The sequence below is a fragment of the Salmo salar genome, chromosome 06 (assembly GCF_965601325.2).
Source record: "Salmo salar chromosome 06, fSalSal1, whole genome shotgun sequence".
Taxonomy (NCBI): domain Eukaryota; kingdom Metazoa; phylum Chordata; class Actinopteri; order Salmoniformes; family Salmonidae; genus Salmo; species Salmo salar.
The window spans coordinates 88,469,625-88,480,367 of record NC_138296.1 but is presented as its reverse complement, the minus strand read 5'-3'; the positions used below and the strand labels follow the sequence as shown (position 1 = coordinate 88,480,367).

Genomic DNA, 10,743 nt, shown 5'->3' with positions numbered 1-10,743 from the left:
CAGAGACTGACAGGAGCAATTAGGGTAACGTGCCTTGCTCAAGGGCACATTGGCAGATTTCACATGGTCAAGTCATGGGTTCCAACCAGAAACCTTTTAGTTACTGTCCCAACTCTCTTAACCGCTAGGCTACCTACCACCCTGTCAGTTCTTCAGTACAGAAGGGATCGTATGTGTTCAGTGTTAATCAGTGGGCTCAAGTCAGCGTTTCCTCCCACATTAACTCAGAGAAGACACAGAACCACAAAGAAAGTAATCACTTGTTTATTTTCTTTCCTCCAAAATCATCTCAAAGTGGCCTAGTACATTTACTAATCCTTTTAGAATATCTGTCTGATCTCAGCTAAATTCACGAAAAAACACTTTACAGTAATGCTAGTAACTACAGGAATAGTTAGCATTAACATTAGGTTTGTGTCTGAAATGGCACCCTGTTCCCTATTTAGTGCAATACTTTTGTCTAGGTTCAGCACAACGCTGTGGTCAAAAGTAATGCACTAGGGCAGGGTTTCTCAAACTCGGTTCTGGTGCCCCCCTGGTACACGTTTTGGGTTTTGCCTTTGCACTACACAGCTGATTCAAATAATTGATTCTGAGTTGGTTATTTGAATCAGCTGTGTAGTGCTACGGTAAACAAACCGTGCAGCCGGTTTGAGTTTGGGAAACCCCTGCACTAGGGAATATGGTGATATTTCATATGCATACTAGGTTCATCATGTCTTCTGGTTTAGCACATACACAAGTCGCATTAAAAACACAGGTTCCAAATCAAACTCCCATGCAGAGAAAAACATGGCACAAAATGCCAGACTGAAGAATATTACAAATCATCTCCTCTCATGGCTACAAATCAGTTGTTCTAGAAAAAAGGACACTTCAAAAAAATCGATTCTTTGATTTTCTTTTTTGTACTAGAACCCATTAGCGAGAACCGAGGTGGAACCGTAAGATTGTACAGTCTGAAGCCTCAATGATGTTCTAATTAGGAACAAGAAATACAAGTGTCAGGAGAGGTTGAGCTGTCAATCACTGACTTATTAACCAATTACCCAATCAAAAGACTTGGATAGCAACCAAAATCTCCTGATAGGTTAAAATCATAAACAGGCCAATCACATGGCAGCCCTATCTAAACACATGGCAATAAATAGCCTTGAACAGTTTGATCATAACAGTACTTATTTCATCTGACTTCGTCATGGTATAACTCGTTAAAATGTATCGAAAAACATCTAAGGGAAGACTTGCTCTTTCTCACATTCCAACAGAAATTACTTTTACAAAACATGCACAGTTCAGTGCTGAAACTAATCTGCTGGATTCACCATGGCTAAAAAGCCTAATTCATATTATGCTAATTGGAAAATATAAACCATTCCATTTATTTTGTAGCTTTCAATAAAAATAGTGTTGTACAGTAGTTTGATTAGTTATTACAATAGATAGCCAAATTAGTCTGATCTTCCCTTTATGACAGTGGCATAAAAGCCTTTTAAGTTTCACAGAATATTTCTGAAACATTATTTCATATGAAAGGAATGCAGCAAATGTGTTCAGCAGTCTCCAACCCTGTATTAAGCAGGTGTCCTCAGTCCGTTACAGAGAACTACAGATTATGCAGGCAGCCTGACTAAGGGAAAGAATGACTACAAACCATCCAGTCTTCAGAGAGTCACAGAAGAAGAGTTGGGGTAAAGTTCTCGTTATTTCCCAACCTGAGAAATATGATTGTCTTGGAGCAGACACAAAGTTGTACATTTTAGTCATTTAAAAAACAACTATTTCCTCAAAAAATAAGATCACTCCATTGACTCTTGGCTGAGGCAGTTTCGATTCCAAATGGCCTTGATGCGTTTGAAGAGATAAAATAATAATTTGTTTCACCAAAACACAGTAAAAATATGAGTGGTTACCATAGAAACAGCTCTATTTAAGGTTCGGCTGTGTGCTTTTGTAAAACATAAAACCCATAAAACAGTCAGTTTTATCACATGGTCAACCTAGAGTAATAAAATAGTCTAAATAAACGATAACAACAGTAATGCTATGGCTTTATACATATTTTACACAAGTTTTAAAGGTGATCTCTGGTTTTGTGTTAATAATAGACATCTCTTATGAGCATAGGGCGCTAGGTATGTACGTCACAGTGGGTAACACAAATTAACACTTTGGATGCTAACGATAATTATTCTAATGCTAATTATGCTAATCAACCAGAGAGACAAAACTGACAGAGAAGCTACCTGGGTTTTAATGGGAAGTACTATGAAGGAGTGGGATGACATTGTTCTTAGACGCTGATCCACAGTCAGTTCTGCATGTGACCTCTAAATGCTCAAGATCAGGGTTGAAGGAGAGTGAAGCTGATCCTAGATCTGTGCATACGAGACACTTGTAACCCAAAACGTACTATCAAACCATATCTCATGTTATCACATCGTTACGTTTGGGGATTTTTTTTTTTTATCCCAACGTTGCCCCAGCCTGAAGCCCTGCTATAGTAACCATGCAGCTCTACCTGAAGCCCTGCTATAGTAACCATGCAGCTCTAACTGAAGCCCTGCTATAGTAACCATGCAGCTCTACCTGAAGCTCTGCTATAGTAACCATGCAGCTCTACCTGAAGCCCTGCTATAGTAACCATGCAGCTCTACCTGAAGCCCTGCTATAGTAACCATGCAGCTCTACCTGAAGCCCTGCTATAGTAACCATGCAGCTCTACCTGAAGCCCTGCTATAGTAACCATGCAGCTCTACCTGAAGCCCTGCTATAGTAACCATGCAGCTCTACCTGAAGCCCTGCTTTAGTAACCATGCAGCTCTACCTGAAGCCCTGCTATAGTAACCATGCAGCTCTACCTGAAGCCCTGCTATAGTAACCATGCAGCTCTACCTGAAGCCCTGCTATAGTAACCATGCAGCTCTACCTGAAGCCCTGCTATAGTAACCATGCAGCTCTACCTGAAGCCCTGCTATAGTAACCATGCAGCTCTACCTGAAGCCCTGCTATAGTAACCATGCAGCTCTACCTGAAGCCCTGCTATAGTAACCATGCAGCTCTACCTGAAGCCCTGCTATAGTAACCATGCAGCTCTACCTGAAGCCCTGCTATAGTAACCATGCAGCTCTACCTGAAGCCCTGCTATAGTAACCATGCAGCTCTACCTGAAGCCCTGCTATAGTAACCATGCAGCTCTACCTGAAGCCCTGCTATAGTAACCCTGCAGCTCTATCTGAAGCCCTGCTATAGTAACCATGCAGCTCTACCTGAAGCCCTGCTATAGTAACCATGCAGCTCTACCTGAAGCCCTGCTATAGTAACCATGCAGCTCTACCTGAAGCCCTGCTATAGTAACCATGCAGCTCTACCTGAAGCCCTGCTATAGTAACCCTGCAGCTCTACCTGAAGCCCTGCTATAGTAACCATGCAGCTCTACCTGAAGCCCTGCTATAGTAACCATGCAGCTCTACCTGAAGCCCTGCTATAGTAACCATGCAGCTCTACCTGAAGCCCTGCTATAGTAACCCTGCAGCTCTACCTGAAGCCCTGCTATAGTAACCATGCAGCTCTACCTGAAGCCCTGCTATAGTAACCATGCAGCTCTACCTGAAGCCCTGCTATAGTAACCATGCAGCTCTACCTGAAGCCCTGCTATAGTAACCCTGCAGCTCTACCTGAAGCCCTGCTATAGTAACCATGCAGCTCTACCTGAAGCCCTGCTATAGTAACCATGCAGCTCTACCTGAAGCCCTGCTATAGTAACCATGCAGCTCTACCTGAAGCCCTGCTATAGTAACCATGCAGCTCTACCTGAAGCCCTGCTATAGTAACCATGCAGCTCTACCTGAAGCCCTGCTATAGTAACCCTGCAGCTCTACTGGTTTAAAGTGACACTATTCTAGGGGACTTCTTATAGAGCTCATCTGGGTTTCTTTTCAGCATAAAACAAAACAACAGGGTCCGGTTTCCCAAGAGCATCTTAAGGCTAAGTTTATCGTTAGTAACTTCGTAGGAGCATCGTTCAATCGCAGAGCTGTTTCCCAAAATCATCGTTACTAAAATTGTACTTGAAAACGCTTGTTAATTACAGACTGCATCAGACCGCTCGGTGTGTGAACAGCAAAGTGCGTCGTTAGATTTTTCCCTACCGTGTCACTTTATACACAGAAGACCTCCACTAAACAAAGAATCAAGATGTTTATCCGTCTCTCTGTGACCGACGAAGTTGACTACAAATACAAAGTTGCCAATGTCTTTGCAACTGTTACAAACAAGCGAAGGGTAAAAAGATGCTTCAAATGAAAACTGAGATGACTGCATTAAAAGATAAAGATGTCTACCTACAGAATATAACATATAATTGTATTTCAACGATACTGAAAGCAATTTCATGTTCATTCAATTTAGTTTTTATTTTACTATTTGGCTACTGTCTGCAATTTTTGCCTCATTATATTGAATGATGTGTAGCCTAACATGTGCACAGTGATGTTCCACATCTTGATCAATCTCCTTATTATAAGGTAGGCATTAGATTAAGCCGCCTCAATATTTGCAGCCATAGGTGATAATATCTCTCTAGGTAGCTGATCCATCGTTAGTATTGTGGAATAATTCTAATGTTAAGGTAAGATTTGACTGGAAGAAAGCTGATCAGAGAGCAGCGCTGCCTTTCGTTCGATCCTACCACCGTGTGAAACATGCTCCAACGAAGGCACTTAGCGAATGTTCTCTCTGTGTGGCATTTTGGGAAACGCATGTTATATCTTGGGCCGTTGTAGGAAAGATGCATGGTTAAAACAGTCGTAAGCCGAAGTTCCATCTCTATCGGGAAACCAGGCCCAGGAGAGTTATGAAATAATCTTGAGCACTATGTAAACTGTCTATCCCCAAATCAATAATACGAGGAAAATGGCAAATCAGTGAAAGTAGCTGCCAGTTCTCAACAACACTCGAAGTTCAAACTAAATGTGTGTACGGGGAGTTAGCATGTAGTGGCTTGGTGAGAGACGGAGATATCCATTCTGTGCTTTTCCTGGGTTGTCCAGTCATATATAACAGGTCATATCTAGAAGGGATACAGCTCTTGTCAAAATTAACGCCAAAAGTGGATTTGTTGCATTTTAGCTTACCTAAATGTAATTCTCCTAACATGCTACGTTAATTATCCTGCTGCAGAAGTTCGAACCTGCTACAAAAAGTCAATTTTGACAAAAGCTTTCATCCCATCTGGACAAAAGCCATATCCCAGGGGAATAGTGGGTGATGGGAACTGTAGTCAGTGGGAGCAGGGTGTTATGAGTAGTGTAGGCAGTAGGAGTGGAGGTGGTCAGGTCAGCATAGTTAGTTAGTCTTCCTCTCTGGTTGCTGTGGACTACAGAGGGCCTTTGAACTGGTTGCCAGAGAGATGCTGTCTGATGGATGGCTTAGCTCCTGCTGCGTCGCCCAGCTTTCTCCACACCACCTGGACCCACATACACACACAAAGAAAACACAAACAAAAGGGTTATGTCCTCACTTGGTCTTTCACTAACTGAACCCCTGGTAGAATCTCTCTGCATGTGAGATGAGAGGACCCAGGGTCTCTCTCTCTCTGAGATGGAGGGAGGAGGTGAAGGCTTTGAATAATGGAGGGCGCTGAGGAGAGGAGAATGCTCTGCTCTTTTTCCTGCCCCCTCAGATAGATTAATTGCTCTGACAGTTGGGCTGCGGGAGCCTCTTATAAAAGACTCCAATTAGAACACTACTCCACAATGGAACAGAGACACAGAGGAACAAAACACTCCAATTAGAACACTGCTGCAGGATGGGACAGAGACACAGAGGAACAACACACTCCAATTAGAACACTGCTGCAGGATGGGACAGAGACACAGAGGAACAACACACTCCAATTAGAACACTGCTGCAGGATGGGACAGAGACACAGAGGAACAACACACTCCAATTAGAACACTGCTGCAGGATGGGACAGAGACACAGAAGAACAACACACTCCAATTAGAACACTGCTGCAGGATGGGACAGAGACACAGAGGAACAACACACTCCAATTAGAACACTGCTGCAGGATGGAACAGAGACACAGAGGAACAACACACTCCAATTAGAACACTGCTGCAGGATGGAACAGAGACACAGAGGAACAACACACTCCAATTAGAACACTGCTGCAGGATGGGACAGAGACACAGAGGAACAACACACTCCAATTAGAACACTGCTGCAGGATGGGACAGAGACACAGAGGAACAACACACTCCAATTAGAACACTGCTGCAGGATGGGACAGAGACACAGAGGAACAACACACTCCAATTAGAACACTGCTGCAGGATGGGACAGAGACACAGAGGAACAACACACTCCAATTAGAACACTGCTGCAGGATGGAACAGAGACACAGAGGAACAACACACTCCAATTAGAACACTGCTGCAGGATGGGACAGAGACACAGAGGAACAACACACTCCAATTAGAACACTGCTGCAGGATGGAACAGAGACACAGAGGAACAACACACTCCAATTAGAACACTGCTGCAGGATGGGACAGAGACACAGAGGAACAACACACTCCAATTAGAACACTGCTGCAGGATGGAACAGAGACACAGAGGAACAACACACTCCAATTAGAACACTGCTGCAGGATGGGACAGAGACACACCGAGCGAGTGAGAGAGAGAGACTCTGTACAACAAAGCTACAGTTCCTCCCAGTGCTTCATAGCTCTGAGCAAAATAGGCCAAGGCAATGTAGTTACAAGACCCAGAAAACCAATACTCATGTTTCTACCTGTACTAATAACGCATCAGGTGAGAGAGACAGATGAAAAGAGAGAGAGAAGGAGAAAGAAAAGACTACTTACATTACACATCTCTCTGACGATGGCCTTCTCCTTCTCACTCAGATCCTCCTCGTAGTCCTCTGGCCCCTGCTTCTTATCCAGGTTCTCATGCACCTCCAACACCTGGTACAATCAGGCATATGATCATGAAACCAAGTTAGTGAATCAATGTGATTCATTGTTTAAAGCAGCGGTCTCTCACAACACATCATCAACAACAACAACCTAGTCCTGCAGATACAATGGATGCTCAAATAAAAATCCTTGTTTTGGGCTGTGTATTTTAAAATAAATCAAATACACAGAGAAAATAATGAAAAAAACCAGATCCACAAATACACATGTATTTGAACCCAAGTCTGTGTGAGAGATAATGTCAAGTTGTCATACCTTCATAGCGTGGACCACAGACTCTGGTTTCTGAACACAGGACAGGTAGCCTGTTACCGGGGTTGACTCACTGGTGGGGAGGCGACCAACCGTGCCCTGAGAGGAGAAAAACCCAGTTAGTCTGGTGGGGAGGCGACCAACCATGCCCTGAGAGAGGAGAAAAACCCAGTTAGTCTGGTGGGGAGGCGACCAACCGTGCCCTGAGAGAGGAGAAAACCCTGAGAGAGGAGAAAAACCCAGTTAGTCTGGTGGGGAGGCGACCAACCGTGCCCTGAGAGGAGAAAAACCTAGTTAGTCTGGTGGGGAGGCGACCAACCGTGCCCTGAGAGAGGAGAAAAACCCAGTTAGTCTGGTGGGGAGGCGACCAACCGTGCCCTGAGAGAGGAGAAAAACCCAGTTAGTCTGGTGGGGAGGCGACCAACCGTGCCCTGAGAGAGGAGAAAAACCCAGTTAGTCTGGTGGGGAGGCGACCAACCGTGCCCTGAGAGGAGAAAAACCTAGTTAGTCTGGTGGGGAGGCGACCAACCGTGCCCTGAGAGAGGAGAAAAACCCAGTTAGTCTGGTGGGGAGGCGACCAACCGTGCCCTGAGAGAGGAGAAAAACCCAGTTAGTCTGGTGGGGAGGCGACCAACCGTGCCCTGAGAGAGGAGAAAAACCCAGTTAGTCTGGTGGGGAGGCGACCAACCGTGCCCTGAGAGAGGAGAAATACCCAGTTAGTCTGGTGGGGAGGCGACCAACCGTGCCCTGAGAGAGGAGAAAAACCCAGTTAGTCTGGTGGGGAGGTGACCAACCGTGCCCTGAGAGAGGAGAAAAACCCAGTTAGTCTGGTGGGGAGGCGACCAACCGTGCCCTGAGAGAGGAGAAAAACCCAGTTAGTCTGGTGGGGAGGCGACCAACCGTGCCCTGAGAGAGGAGAAAAACCCAGTTAGTCTGGTGGGGAGGTGACCAACCGTGCCCTGAGAGAGGAGAAAAACCCAGTTAGTCTGGTGGGGAGGCGACCAACCGTGCCCTGAGAGAGGAGAAAAACCCAGTTAGTCTGGTGGGGAGGCGACCAACCGTGCCCTGAGAGAGGAAAAAAACCCAGTTAGTCTGGTGGGGAGGCGACCAACCGTGCCCTGAGAGAGGAGAAAAACCCAGTTAGTCTGGTGGGGAGGCGACCAACCGTGCCCTGAGAGAGGAGAAAAACCCAGTTAGTCTGGTGGGGAGGCGACCAACCGTGCCCTGAGAGAGGAGAAAAACCCAGTTAGTCTGGTGGGGAGGCGACCAACCGTGCCCTGAGAGGAGAAAAACCCAGTTAGTCTGGTGGGGAGGCGACCAACCGTGCCCTGAGAGAGAAGAAAAACAGAGTTAGTCTGGTGGGGAGGTGACCAACCGTGCCCTGAGAGAGGAGAAAAACCCAGTTAGTCTGGTGGGGAGGCGACCATTCGTGCCCGCTATTCTAAACTATTTGTAATTGCTTGAAGTTACTTACTTACGGTAATAGGTAAGGCTTAACCACAAAAGTACAATTTATTTTAATTTTCCCTTATTTTTTAGGTGAAACCCACTGTGTGAAATGTGTTATCAGAAATGCTGTACTGGTGAAACCCACTGTGTGAGATGTGTTATCAGAACTGCTGTACTGGTGAAACCCACTGTGTGAGATGTGTTATCAGAACTGCTGTACTGGTGAAACCCACTGTGTGAGATGTGTTAGCAGAACTGCTGTACTGGTGAAACCCACTGTGTGAGATGTGTTAGCAGAACTGCTGTACTGGGCCAGATATCGGTTCTATTCCTTGCTGGGTAAGGCTTTTGTATAAGTAAAGGTTTTGGACAGTGCAGAGAAACACACAGCTCCAGGCGGTGTTTACTATTCATATGGTTGTTGAGTCCTGGCTCAGTTCCCTGCATAATCAGCCTGTTTTAGGTCTTCCAGTACAGGGAGAGAGAAATACACTGTCAGAAACCATGGTCCGTAAGTTAACACACTGTCAGAAACCATGGTCCGTAAGTTAACACACAGTCAGAAACTATGGTCCGTAGGTTAACACACAGTCAGAAACCATGGTCCGTAAGTTAACACACAGTCAGAAACTATGGTCCGTAGGTTAACACACAGTCAGAAACCATGGTCCGTAAGTTAACACACTGTCAGAAACTATGGTCCGTAGGTTAACACACAGTCAGAAACCATGGTCCGTAAGTTAACACACTGTCAGAAACCATGGTCCGTAAGTTAACACACAGTCAGAAACTATGGTCCGTAGGTTAACACACAGTCAGAAACCATGGTCCGTAGGTTAACACACAGTCAGAAACTATGGGATACCGTGTTAAAACGAGGAATAGGAGCGGACTATCTAGTGTCGGCGTGAATGAAATTAAGGCAGTGTTGTCTAACTAAAACACACACGCTTGCACGAACGCATGCACACTCACACACAACGTGACCTGAAAGTGGAAGTGGGGCAGAACAAAGAGAGAGCAGAGGGCCAACTAAATATAAAACCATGATGATGATGGGAGAAGAAGCCATCCTATTAACTAAGAGAGAACAGGAAGTTCTGAATCATCTCTCTCTCTCTCTCTCTTTGTCTCTCTGTCTCTCTCTCTGTCTCTCTCTCTCTCTCTTTCTCTCTGTCTCTCTCTCTGTCTCTCTCTGTCTCTCTCTCTTTGTCTCTCTGTCTCTCTCTCTTTGTCTCTCTCTGCTCTCTCTCTCTTTGTCTCTCTGTCTCTCTCTCTGTCTCTCTCTCTCTCTCTTTCTCTCTGTCTCTCTCTCTGTCTCTCTCTGTCTCTCTCTCTTTGTCTCTCTGTCTCTCTCTCTTTGTCTCTCTGTCTCTCTCTCTTTGTCTCTCTGTCTCTCTCTCTCTCTTGTCTCTCTGTCTCTCTCTCTCTCTTTGTCTCTGTCTCTCTCTCTGTCTCTCTCTCTTTGTCTCTCTGTCTCTCTCTTTGTCTCTCTGTCTCTCTCTCTGTCTCTCTGTCTCTCTCTCTCTGTGTCTGTTTCTCTCTCGTCTCTCTCTGTGTCTCTGTGTCTGTCTCTGTGTCTCTGTCTCTGTGTCTCTGTCTCTGTGTTCCACTAAGGCTATCTCTTACGCTTGGATGAACACATCAGAAGCCAGCCAATCAATCACAGTACAGACCATAATGAGATGGAGACGTGGAGACGTCACGACAACTGGACCAAAACAAGATGCACGGTAAAGGGCTGTTCTTAGGCACGACACAGCCCTTAGGCGTGGTATATTGGCCTTATACCACAAATCCCAGAGGTGCCTTATTCCACAAACCCCCACGATGCACAATTCCACAAACCCCTGAGGTGCCCTATTCCACAAACCCCAGAGGTGCCCTATTCCACAAACCCCAGAGGTGCCCTATTCCACAAACCCCAGAGGTGCCCTATTCCACAAACCCCAGAGGTGCCCTATTCCACAAACCCCAGAGGTGCCCTATTCCACAAACCCCAGAGGTGCCCTATTCCACAAACCCCAGAGGTGCCCTATTCCACAAACCCCAG

General features: G+C 45.6%; 1 protein-coding gene across 2 annotated transcripts in view; it reads right to left on the bottom strand.

The window, feature by feature from the left end:
- Nucleotides 1–248: 248 nt before the first annotated feature.
- LOC106608242 (coiled-coil domain-containing protein 85C-A) overlaps nucleotides 249–10,743 on the bottom strand; it is a 111,962-nt gene continuing 101,467 nt past the window's right edge. Inside the window, exons 4-6 of one of the 2 annotated variants that reach the window (XM_045721098.2) lie at nucleotides 7,245–7,340; nucleotides 6,876–6,977; nucleotides 249–5,467 (exon numbers count right to left, since the gene is read on the bottom strand). In XM_045721098.2, the coding sequence (XP_045577054.1) occupies nucleotides 5,378–5,467; nucleotides 6,876–6,977; nucleotides 7,245–7,340 (288 nt within the window). In that variant the 3' untranslated portion in view covers nucleotides 249–5,377. Of the gene's footprint in view, nucleotides 5,468–6,875; nucleotides 6,978–7,244; nucleotides 7,341–8,331; nucleotides 8,570–10,743 lie in introns of those variants that run through there. The other variant, XM_082977052.1, reaches the window with a different exon arrangement.